General features: G+C 37.1%; 2 protein-coding genes across 3 annotated transcripts; one reads left to right on the top strand and one right to left on the bottom strand.

The window, feature by feature from the left end:
* Positions 1-205: 205 nt before the first annotated feature.
* On the bottom strand, positions 206-3119 carry LOC127414029 (phenazine biosynthesis-like domain-containing protein). Its single transcript, XM_051651682.1, has 9 exons — positions 2957-3119; positions 2690-2786; positions 2377-2475; positions 2174-2283; positions 2012-2041; positions 1832-1920; positions 1291-1466; positions 977-1039; positions 206-646 (listed from the first exon to the last, which is right to left on the bottom strand). The coding sequence occupies exons 1-9, from the start codon at positions 3038-3040 to the stop codon at positions 534-536; spliced, it is 861 nt and encodes a 286-aa protein (XP_051507642.1). The 5' UTR covers positions 3041-3119; the 3' UTR covers positions 206-533.
* Positions 3120-4159: 1040 nt separating this feature from the next.
* On the top strand, positions 4160-11008 carry LOC127413826 (heterogeneous nuclear ribonucleoprotein H3-like). 2 transcript variants are annotated; one of them, XM_051651272.1, is made up of 10 exons: positions 4160-4313; positions 5463-5569; positions 5721-5876; positions 6054-6197; positions 6736-6874; positions 7412-7602; positions 9257-9462; positions 9575-9710; positions 9844-9900; positions 10034-11008. In XM_051651272.1, exons 2-10 carry the CDS (start codon positions 5485-5487, stop codon positions 10105-10107), a joined length of 1188 nt encoding a protein of 395 aa, XP_051507232.1. In that variant the 5' UTR covers positions 4160-4313; positions 5463-5484; the 3' UTR covers positions 10108-11008. The 2 variants fall into 2 exon arrangements, with proteins under 2 accessions (XP_051507232.1, XP_051507233.1); XM_051651273.1 differs by lacking the exons at positions 4160-4313; positions 5463-5569 and having other exon boundaries at positions 5729-5876; positions 6025-6197.
* Positions 11009-11919: the final 911 nt, after the last annotated feature.

An 11919-nucleotide genomic window follows, 5' to 3' on the forward strand; every position in this document is an offset into this window, starting at 1 on the left:
AACTTTCTTAGACTTGTTTCTCTGACATTGTCATAGAATTCTATATTGGATTGGCATTCATTTTCATCATCAATCTCTGTTAATTTTAGCAGGTTCCTGCCACAGAAACAGGTGAAATCAGCAGCCAGACGGAGGCCACCTTGTTACGTACCCTTGTATATCTGCTCCTCCAAGGGCCAAACATGTCATTTGTTGTGTTTTCATTGAAAACAAGATGACCATTTTTGTATGTACTTTTTTATTTTTGATTGAATGCTAAAAAAATAAAAAAAGCTGTATTAAAATTAAACATTTCAATTGACATTTTGAGTCTGTGATCAGACGTTTACAAAATTTAAGTCTCCTGTTCCAACAGATTTAATCTCAGATGCAATAATTTCTTGGAGTTCTTACTTGGCACATGCTAAATGTATCAACCCATTACGTGAATGCATTCAAACATTTCATTAGTTTACAGCTCTTAAGTGAGAGAGAAAATAGATTTAGATTTCCTTCAAAACTATTCTTAAATTCATTGAGGAAACTGTGTTTGTCTATATTTTGAGAGTTCCTTGAAGAATGATCTGCGCCCGACCACTGATGTCCAGTCGACCATCATCTCTGATTTCCAGCACCAGCTCACCTCCACGACTGGAACACTGGTATGCTTCTCAGGAAAAACAAATATAACAAATGTTAGTCCCTTATTCTAAGTAACGCCCCATTTTATTCATGTACGTATTATTTACTTATCCTTACATACTGTAAACTTATGTGAGGAAACTTTTAAACAAATTCATTTATTTAGCCTAATATCAGTATTAATTTCCATTTAATGTGAATCCTAATGAAGAGTGAATACAGGTAAAGTGGGACACTTTTTGCCATTAAAAAGAGTCCCACCTTAACTAAATTCACCATATTTAATTGATTTGTATTTTGTGTGCAATATACATGTATGATAAAACAATGCAGTGAAGGAAAAGGAGTCCATTACCCAACATTTTCTTTTTGCCTAGTTTCTCAGACCAGTAACCAGCAAGAACGGTATGTGCAGACCCTTTTGGAAAGATTTTAGGTTTAAAAAAATTGTCATATTTATATAACAGAATGCTGACAGCAAATAGGTATTGATTTCTGTTCCTTTCCAGTGCATTTCCACTTTAAACCATTTGAATCTGTGATGGTTTGTAAAATAGCCTTGCTTTACATAACATTCACATGCTGGGTGAAACTTCAGTACATTTCCTACATGTACTCTAGGTTGATCAAATTGAGTTTCAACTTTGTGACCATTTACAGTAAACTTACCAGTGACCGGATCTTCAGGAATCCCAAACCAAGGGGCAAAGTAACGGGAGTAGAAGTCATATCCAGGCTGTTCGGTCGGTGCTCCTTTTATTGTAACAATGACTCCTCTAATCTTCCCTGTATATTCATTTTTCAGCAGAGCTTCTGCTTCTGGCTTCAAAGATGTAAGTTCAGACCTACCAACAACTAACAGTCAGAAACCTGGAAAAATGTTCTAGGTAAGGAAACAACAGAGAGCAGCCTTTTTTTTGTTTTTTTTTTTTTAACAAAATTAACAACTGCATGCATGTCCTTGCACACACATTATTATTGGTACAATTCAACATCATGTTTAAAAAAAATGGACTTCACATACTTTTTGCAGTAGATTCATTTTCATCTGATTTTATTCTACTTTGAACCAGTCTTTCCTTGTTCCACTCCCTCTTGACATTTAATGTTTCTACCCTCTCTCATTTAATGCCCACAAACACAGTGGCATCATTCGTGGCATTTCCTTTCTTGTTATTTTCAGAAATGCCTCTGAAATGTCCAGCAGTACCTGTTGCATGTGTCAGCTAGACGAACCATCAGCTTCTTTGTAGTTGCACAGTAGTACACATCATGAATGGGTAAGCCTCCTACAGTAGCCTGCAGATGTACCAAAAAAAGAAAATGAGACTTGTTTCTACTTGGGACATATTAAGCATTATGATACTAAATTACTAACTGGCAAACTTGCCTTCAAAAGGTCCTTGATTTCAGGTTGGTCCTGCAAATAAAGCACAAAATGTGCTAATTCAGACAAAAAGCAGCTACCTGATGTACTATACAATACACTAGAGTCTGTATTGATTATGCTGAAGGAGGGGTCCTTAAGTAAGGAGGTTTCCTGTGGTCATACCTGGGGCTTTGGTTTGTTTAGGGGGAAGTCCATTATTAGGGATTCTCCATGCTGACGCACATGTAGTTCACCACTCATTGTCTCAAACACCAAAACAGGGTTGACATTGTCTATGTGATGAAAATGTGGTTTTAGGATAGTTTTCATAAAATTAAATGTTTCATGTTTGGTTGAAGATTTGGCTAAGGATGAGTTTTTCTTACTTTTAAGGTAAAACAGCACTGCTGCTGAGGCCAGTGTTGCATGTCCACAAAGTGCAACCTCATTTTTCGGGGTAAACCAGCGCAATTCAAACCGTGCTCCTTTCAAAATACACAAAAACTATTTGATGACAAACATTTATGGCACATTTATGCAAAGCACATTAACTTTTGGCACTTTAAAAAAATAAATAAATAAAGAAACAGCTCGATTTTTAATGGCACAATTTTAAATGCCAAAAGGGTTACAAACACAAAAGCAGACAGCAGAGTTTTTTGTACTACATGTGTCTAAACTGCACAAACAGCAGAATACCTGAGGAAAAATCCATAGAATCCTGTCTTGTGATAAAAGCAGTCTCCGATAAATTCATTTCAGCAGCAATGTTCTGATAAAGTTCATCTTGCAGTTCCTACATTTATTACAAAGACACATTTCAAAATATTGTGAAGTAACAACGCATTTACACTTTTAAGAAATAGAACTAAATCTGTAACAAGAAACTAATTTAGATATATAACAATAAGAAACATATCTGTGCAAAAAGAAATAAGAATGTTGCTTGTGTGATGCATTACTTACATTTTCTAAAAGACATACTGCAGCAGGATTTCCTTTGAAAGGTAAATTGGTAAAAGCATCAACAATAAATATTGGAATCTCCATTAAAACTTGTTCAAACGTTTTGTCTTGTGGCTTTTAGGAATTTGTAGTCCAGTGCATTGCATGTTGAGACTTTGACCCTGGTGGTGTAACACCTCATTTTAAAGTTACAGACATAAAGTTTCAGTATGTTTCTATATGATTGTGTATTTAAGCTCATTGAAAGTATTTTCAATACTTTGCACTGTGTAAATCTATCACTTTTTTTTTTTTATTGTTCTTCTTTATTATTTAAAATGTCCTTTTGCACAAAAGAATGTCAGAAGACCATTTAAGCGACCTTTAAACATTACATTATTTCCAGGATTGGTTAATAATTAGAATTGACCAATAATTTACTTAAAGGGATATTTCAGCCAAAAATGACAATTCTCTCATCATTTACTCATCCTTAGGCCATCTTAGATGTGTATAACTTTCTTTCTTCTGCAGAACACAAACAAAGATTTTTAGAAGTTCTCAGCTCCTCACAATGCAAGTGAATGGGTACCAGAATTTTGAAGCCCAAAAAAGCACATAAAGGCAGCATAGGAGTAATCTATAAGACTCCAGTGTTTCACTTCCACATTTTGCTTCTATGTGCATATCATTACCTACTGGTCGGGAATGGTCAAAGGTGTAGATTTACAGTTTAAAAAAGACTTAAATATTGATCTGTTTCTCACCCACACCAATCAAATCGCTTCAGAAGATGTGGATTTAACCACTGGAGCCATTTGGATTTCGATTTAATGCTGAATTGATGTGCTTTTTGGAGCTTCAAAGTTCTGGTCACAATTCACTTATATTGTATGAACCTACAAAGTTGATATATTCTTCTAAAAATCTTTGTTTGTGTTTTTCAGATGAAAGAAAGCCATACACATCTGAAATGGCATAAGGGTGAGTAAATGATGAGATAATTTTTATTCTGGGTGAACAATTCCTTAAATTATGGTTACAAATACGAGCTGCAGATATGCAGAAAACTCCCTCGCGTGATTACACATGGCCCCACCACGTGTCACGATATGGTGTGCGAAGTGTTCGAATGAGACATGTTGCAGTATTGTCCAGGATTAAATATAGGTCTATTGACTGTAGATTTTACGCCTTATCCTTAATGCATTTGGCAGTTTTGCTTGAAATCCCCTCCTCACACCGCAGACCGTTCTGAGTGCCTGCAGCGAGGTCGATGTCCTCAGACAGGCCGTGTTCTCGCGAGACTCCGACGTTCTGCTCTGCAGGAGAGGACAGGCGATTGACGACAAGAAGCTCTTCATTAAAGATATTTGTGGTGATATTTCTTTATATTCCATTTTTCATGTATTAGTTGACAAATCTGATTCAATTGTGAATATAAATGTCATACTTTGGATCGTTTTAGTACTGGTTTTCGTCCCGGAAACCAGATCTGTGAACTTGTCGGTTGGTTCCTGTCAGGCGAACATCTCGCGTATGTTCAAGTCCTTCAGCTTGAAGTACATAAGCCGGTTTCGGTTCCGTTTGACACTTGACCGAACTGGTTCTGTGTGGCTTTTGGAATGCTAATAGACTTTGATAGCTGGTCACTATAGTTTTAAAGCCTCCTGTATTTTGACCTAGAGGGTAGTGGTTCTCTGGCTAGCTAACAAAGTCGTTTGACATTGAATTGATGGTGCCAGTTTTGCAATACAAGCCAATGCTCCTAACTAGATCACAATACGTTGGACTTAGCGACAACATGGCTTTGTTTTAAAACCTAGTCAGCTGCCTACCTAGACTGCATTTTTGTCTATCAAAGAAGCGGTCGAATGTTCCACTAGGTGTTGGTTTGTTACAGCACATACACTCACTGACCACTTTATTAGGAACACTATGGTCCTAATAAAGTACCCTACTAGGTCTTCTGCCGTTGTAGCCCATCCGTCTAAAGGTGTGACGTGTTGTGCATTCTGAGATGCTATTCTGCTCACTACAATTGTACAGACTGGTTATCTGAGTTACTGTAGCCTTTCTGTCAGCTCAAACCAGTCTGGCCATTCTCTCATCAACAAGGAGTTTCTGCCGCTCACTGGATGCTTTTTGGTTTTGGCACCATTCTTACTAAATTCTATAGACTGTTGTGCGTGAAAATACCAGGAGATCAGCAGTTAGAGAAATACTCAAACCAGCCCGTCTGGCTCCAACAATCATGCCATGCTCCAAATCACTGAGATAATTACCCCCCCCCCCCCCCCATTCTGATAGTTGATGTAATATTAATTTGATCTCCTGACCCGTATCTGCATGATTTAATGCATTGCACTGCTGCGACACGAATGGCTGAAAAGATAATCGCATGAATAAGTAGTTATACAGCCGTTCCTAATAAAGTGCTTGTGAGTGTATGTTACACTAACAAAAGACATAAGATGCCTTTTACACCATGGTTGTTCATCAGATTTTGTGTGCTTGTGTTTTCCAGTTACAGTCCTGACAAGGTAAACATGTCTCACAATGAAGGATATGTGGTGCGGATACGTGGTTTGCCTTGGTCATGCACACAAGAGGAAGTGGCCTCCTTTTTCTCTGGTATTCATTTACTTAAACTGAAAGCATCTTTTGTAGTTTTCTCTATGGTTATACACTCATCTGGTTAAAGAAAGTATAACCTGCATTAATACATGTGGGTGTACAGAAAAAGAGCTGTGATGATCATTATTTTCCCTTTTGAATTTTACAGATTGTGACATTTTGGGGAAAGTGAATGGGGTGTGTTTTACCTTCTCCAAAGAGGGAAGGCCGAGTGGAGAGGCATTTGTGGAGCTAAAGACATCAGAAGACTTTAAAAAGGCTCTGGCTAAAGACCGCAAATACATGGGTCATCGTTACATTGAAGGTACATTTGACTTCTATCAGTTTCTCTCATTAATTGTAGAAAACTCTTATCTTGTTTTATAGCATGGACAGCACTATTGAAGCATATGAGATGTAATTTGTGCTTGTGTTAGTTGAATATTTATTCATTGCATTGTTTTGTTGATTAGGCCTATGCATTACTTGACCTTTCCCATAGTGTTTAAGTCCAACCGCAGTGAGATGGATTGGGTGCTCAAACAAAGCGGCCCAACAGACTACGATAGCTGCAGTGGTAGCATGTTGCGGCTGAGAGGACTACCTTTCGGCTGCAGTAAAGAAGAAATTTTGCAGTTCTTTTCAGGTATATCTGTTGTTTCACTGCTATAACACATCCCATGCTTGCAGCTATTGTCAGGAAAACCAGTCTATTTACAACAATATAATTGCATAACACTACATTTTTAATATGCAAGTTTATCTGAAGTGATATCAAGGTTTATTATGCTTTTATAGAATCAGTCAGAGCTTATTTCGAAGGTTTCTCTTTTTATATAGGCCTAAGCTTAACATTATATCTCTCATATAAACCAAAATTTGGAGCTTGTTTTGGTTGTTTTACATAATGTTAATTCAAGAATGTCACCAGAACCTGAGGCAGCTCTACTGTGATACCTTATTTGATCTGTGTTGATTCTCTTTTTATGTAATTCTCTTGTTCAAAAACTTTGAAAATATATGTGGACGAAAATTATCCTTAGCGATGTGCTCTAGGGCTTTTCTGTCTGAAATAGGGAATGATTTAGGGGCTAAATTGGGTGGGGATTTGTTTTCTGCAGATGAGAATGTTGCGGCTCTTTAACATGTCTCCCCATGTGGGGTTATTTGTCCTTGGGTTAAAGGGTTGAAAATCGTGCCAAATGGGATAACATTGCCGATGGACTACCAGGGGAGGAGCACAGGGGAAGCCTTCGTGCAGTTTGCCTCAAAGGAGATAGCAGAAAAGGCTCTGGGGAAACACAAGGAAAGAATAGGGCACAGGTGGGGCCGGCAAGACTGGGTTTGGTGATAATGCTATCTCTATTGTGGGGTGGGGGGGGGTCATACATTTTTCTGGAATCTTTCTTGGAGTGCATAATTGAATTTCACGTTAAAACAGTGTCATGGGGGACAAAATGAATGGTGCTATTGGTAATGTCAGCAGAAATATGATGTCATAATGACGTTGGCCAACATATACTGCAGAAGCAATGGAGCCTTTTTAAAACAGCCACTGTAAAATACTTCAGAGCATTTTCTTTTTCATCAAGATGAGAATAGAATTCAGTTTCTTTCTGAAAATGGCTTTTAGTTAAATTTTCTGCACTTTTGGGAAGCATTTTAGGCACCTTATTACTTCCTCCTTGTGGTTATAAACTGTCAATAACTGACAATAAACTGCCTGTTATAGTGATGCCATAATGATTAGTCAGTGGTTCTCAATTACTGTTTCCCCTAAGTGCTCCTCATTGCTGTTAAACTCTTTCAACAGCTTATATTTGTTAGTTCATTAACACTCCACATTTCAAACAAACTCAGGTACATAGAGATATTCAAGAGCAGCCGGAATGAAATGTGTGCGTACTATGAAGTACCCAGGAGGATGATGGGACAGAGGCCCAGTCCATATGACAGACCTATAATGGGACGCGGGGGCTTCTTCGGGCCCGGGCCTGGAAGGGGAGGTGCTGTCTTGGACCAGATGCGCAGTGGAAGCGGTTACAGTGGTGGTATGGTATTTTATTAGTGTTTTTACTGGGGTTTGTTTTAAAGATTGACAATGAGTGGGTTCAGGAAAATATACTGTAATAACCATATTGTGTAAAGAATGGCTTTATATTCACTGGATTGGAGCAGTATGTAATAGTGCTGTTGATTTAACATGTTAATTCAGTGCGATTTAACTATATAAAAAATACAAAAAAACACAATTACTCATGCCCATGGACTGTAATAAGGAATTTTCCTACCATCAGAGCAATTCAAACTTGAAGGACCATGTTTTTACGAGCCAGCAGGGGACATTAAGCACAACTTCATCTGTATAGGCGGCAAACCACACTTACTGACTGACAGCAGACGGCACAAGATGAGGACACATTCAAACACAACTCCAAATGCAGGGGTCTCCATTTGTGTTTTTCTAAGTTTCAAACTACGTTTAACTTAAAGGGATACTTCACCCAAAAATGAAAATTCTTTCATCATTTACTCACGCTCATGCCATCCCAGATGTGTACGACTTTCTTTCTTCAGCAGAACACAAACAAAGATTTTTAGAAGAATATCTCAGCTCTGTAGGTCCGTACAATGCAAGTGAATGGTGATCAGACCTTTGTATCTCCAAAAATCACATAAAGGAAACATAGAAGTAATCCTTAAGACTCCAGTGTTTAAATCAATATCAACAGAAGCGATATAATAGGTGTGGGTGAGAAACAGATCAAAATATAATTCCTTTTTATTACTCTAAATCTCCACTTTAACTTTTACATCTGAAAGTCACATGTGTTGCCTGTTTAGTTTCCCTTTCACATCTGAAAGTCAAAGTGTAGATTTAGAGTAAAAAAGGACTTAAGTTTTGTTCTGTTTCTCACCCACACCTATCATGTCGCTTCTGAAGATATGGATTTAAACTCTGGAGTCATATGGATTACTTTTGTTTTCTTTGTGATTTTTGCAGATACAAAGGTCTGATCATCATTCACTTGCATTACATGGACCTACAGAGCTGTGATATTCTTCTAAAAATCTTTGTTTGTGTTCTGCAGAAGAAAAAAGTCATACACATCTTGGATGGCATGTGGGTGAGTAAATGATGAGAGAATTTCATTGTTGGGTGAACTATCCCTTTGATACAACATACTAAAAATGCTGTTTTTGATGCGACAACCAAAGCTAGATGCTTCAAAAGCATCTGTCTATACTGTATGTAGACACGTCCTTAGAAAAGCACTCTTAATAAGTCTACCACAGATAGATTGACAAACTCAGTAGCAAAATAAATTGTTGTGGACTGTGGGCCAATAAAAGGCTTGTTCAGTGATCTGGAAATAAACAATGTATTTCCTTTGTAAAGCCACTTTTTGTATTGCCTTTACTTTTTTGCAAAAGTAATGTAATGTATTTTAATTATATTAATGTATGTGTTTTTGTGTGTGTATATACAGTAATATATATATATATATATATTATATATATATATATACTTTTAATCATTATATATTGAATTTGTTTTTATTTGGGGCCTTTCTTTGCAAATATTGAAATGTGATTAATTCGATTCATTAATCATCATGTGACAATTAATTTGTTTCAAAATGATCTATTATTTAATCCATTGACAACCCTAGTATGTGACTTATTATTTATTTCATTCAAAAGGATATGGTGGGTTTGACAATTACAATTGCTTCAACAACTACAGCTTTGGTAATGGAATGTTTGAGGAGCGTGTGCGGAGTGATAGAGGAAGAGGAGGAATGGGGGGTCATGGTTACAGCAGTGATTCAAACTCGGGCTTTCACAGTGGCCATTTTGTGCACATGAGAGGCCTTCCCTTCCGTGCTACAGAGGCAGATGTCGCGAATGTAAGAAAGTTATCACAGTGTTGCTATTTCTTGTGAATTTATTCTTTTAGATTTTTTATTCAAAGCAAAGGAATTATTGCCCTTGTGTCAGAGGATCTGTCATCTTTTTCAGTTCTTTGCCCCTTTAATTCCTGTGAGGGTACACATTGATGTAGGGCCCAATGGAAAGTCTACAGGAGAGGCAGACGTTAAGTTTAGATCTCACGAAGATGCTGTGTCTGCCATGTCAAAAGACAAGAATCATATGCGTAAGTTGTTTATTATTGTCCATTTATTATCAGTACTGTTAACCTATTGCATCATGTCTAAATCAAAATGCATCACTGTCCTTGTGATTCGTTTTGCAAGTTATTTTTCCCTGCATTGTCATCCTCCTTGCAGAGCATCGGTACATAGAGCTTTTCTTGAATTCAACTTCAAGTGGGCCATCTGAAATGGGTTAGTATCACTGCATGGATGTTCTGTTATTATATAATACATTTTCATTTAATTTAAGTGCATGGATGAAAAGGTGTGAAGCCAACATTCAAGTGTAAGTGTCTTATGTTTTGGGCGGATTAAAACACTGCAGGTCGTGGAGGAAGTTTCTATGGCAACTCTGGAGGCATGGGTTCTCGAGGAAGTGGATCAAGGAGAATGTTGTGAGGATGCTTGCAATAGATGCATAAACATTTGAAAGTTGGAGCTTCCAACTTGGAAAATCTTTTTGTACGAATATGTTTACACATGTTCATAGAGAATATGCCCAAAACATTTTCCAGGCTCAAAGATAATTATCTCTAAGTAAATCTATATCTATCTATTCATACACTCACACATATACAGCTCTGGAAAAAATTAAGAGACCACTGCCATATGATCAGTTTCACTTGATTTACTATTTATAGGTATGTGTTTGATTAAAATGAACATTTTTGTTGTATTCTATAAAGTACTGACAACATTTCTCCCAAATTCCAAATAAAAATATTGTCATTCACAGCATGAAAATGTATTTGCAGAAAATGACAACTGGTCAAAATAACAAAAAAGATGCAGTGTTTTCAGACCTTGAATAATGCAAAGAAAACAAGTTCATATTCATTTTAAAACAACATAATACTAATGTTTTAACTTAGGAAGAGTTCAGAAATCAATATTTGGTGGAATAACACTGATTTTCAGTCACAGCTTTCATGCGTCTTAACATGCTCTCTATGCCACTCCTGGTGCAAAAATTCAAGCAGCTCTGCTTTGTTTGATGGCTTGTGGCCACCCATCTTCCTCTTGATCACATTCCAGAGGTTTTCAATGGGGTTCAGGTCTGGAGATTGGGCTGGCCACAACAGGGTCTTGATCCAGTGGTCCTCCATCCACACCTTGATTGAACTGGCTGTGTGGCACGGAGCATTGTCCTGCTGGAAAAAAAACAATCCTCAGAGTTGGGGAACACTGTCAGAGCAGAAGGAAGCAAGTTTTCTTCCAGGATAACCTTGTACGTGGCTTGATTCATGCATCCTTCACAAAGACGAATCTGCCCGATTCCAGCCTTGCTGAAGCACCCCCAGATCATCACCGATATTCCAAGAGGCCTTCAAGCCACAGTATCTCGCACCCACTGTGAAATTTGGTGGAGGATTGGTGATGATCTGAGGGTGCTTCACCAAGTCTGGAATTGGGCAGATTCATCTTGAAATCAGGGCTATTCCACCAAATATTGATTTCTGAACACTTCCTAAGTTAAAACATTAGTATTGTGTTGTTTATAAATTAATATGAACTTGTTTTCTTTGCATTATTCGAGGTCTAAAAACACTGCATCTTTATTTTGATCAGTTGTCATTTTCTGCTCTATATGACAATATTGTTATTTGGAATTTGGGAGAAATGTTGTCAGTACTTTATAGAATAAAACAAAAATGTTAATTTTACTCAAACACATACCTATTAAGAGTAAATCCAGAGAACTGAAAATTTAGCAGTGGTCTCTTAATTTTTCCCCAGAGCTGTATATATATCTATCTATCTATATATATGAGCTGTTGCATAGGTTGAGCGGCGACTGTACATTTTGCCTATTCAATTTTATATTAAATATTTCTGTGTTTAAATCTTAACTATAAAAATTAGTACTTTGTATGTGTTTTGACTCAAAATTGAGGATGAATAGCTTGACGCTCGAGTTGTGTGTGTGGAATTGCACTGAAGGGACTTTTATCTTTCCTTTCCCTAAGCAATAACATCATTTTGGATGTTCACCTATTTTTGCTGCTCTGTAAAATTTCTAAATTGAAACCTGTGAATTTTACACATCTATGGAATAAAACCCTTTATTGATATATTGTACTTTTGACCAAAGAATGTTGAAAGGTTTCTTTGTTCATTGAAGGAAACTAATGTAACTCAAAATAAAGTGTGATTTCTTGCTTTTGAATGAACACATCTCCATTCATTCTTCATTATATAGTTTCAGTATTT

This window comes from Myxocyprinus asiaticus, chromosome 23 (assembly GCF_019703515.2).
Source record: "Myxocyprinus asiaticus isolate MX2 ecotype Aquarium Trade chromosome 23, UBuf_Myxa_2, whole genome shotgun sequence".
In the NCBI taxonomy this organism is placed as follows: Eukaryota; Metazoa; Chordata; class Actinopteri; order Cypriniformes; family Catostomidae; genus Myxocyprinus; species Myxocyprinus asiaticus.

Coding starts and splice junctions, on each gene's coding strand:
- LOC127414029 (XM_051651682.1), bottom strand. CDS start 3,040: ATGGAGATTCCAATATTTATTGTTGATGCTTTTACCAATTTACCTTTC. Junction 2,284..2,376: donor AGTGCTGTTTTACCTTAAAA/GTAAGAAAAACT, acceptor TTCATCACATAG/ACAATGTCAACCCTGTTTTG. Junction 1,467..1,831: donor CTAGCTGACACATGCAACAG/GTACTGCTGGAC, acceptor AGTTGTTGGTAG/GTCTGAACTTACATCTTTGA.
- LOC127413826 (XM_051651272.1), top strand. CDS start 5,485: ATGTCTCACAATGAAGGATATGTGGTGCGGATACGTGGTTTGCCTTGG. Junction 5,570..5,720: donor AGTGGCCTCCTTTTTCTCTG/GTATTCATTTAC, acceptor TGAATTTTACAG/ATTGTGACATTTTGGGGAAA. Junction 9,711..9,843: donor AAAAGACAAGAATCATATGC/GTAAGTTGTTTA, acceptor TCCTCCTTGCAG/AGCATCGGTACATAGAGCTT.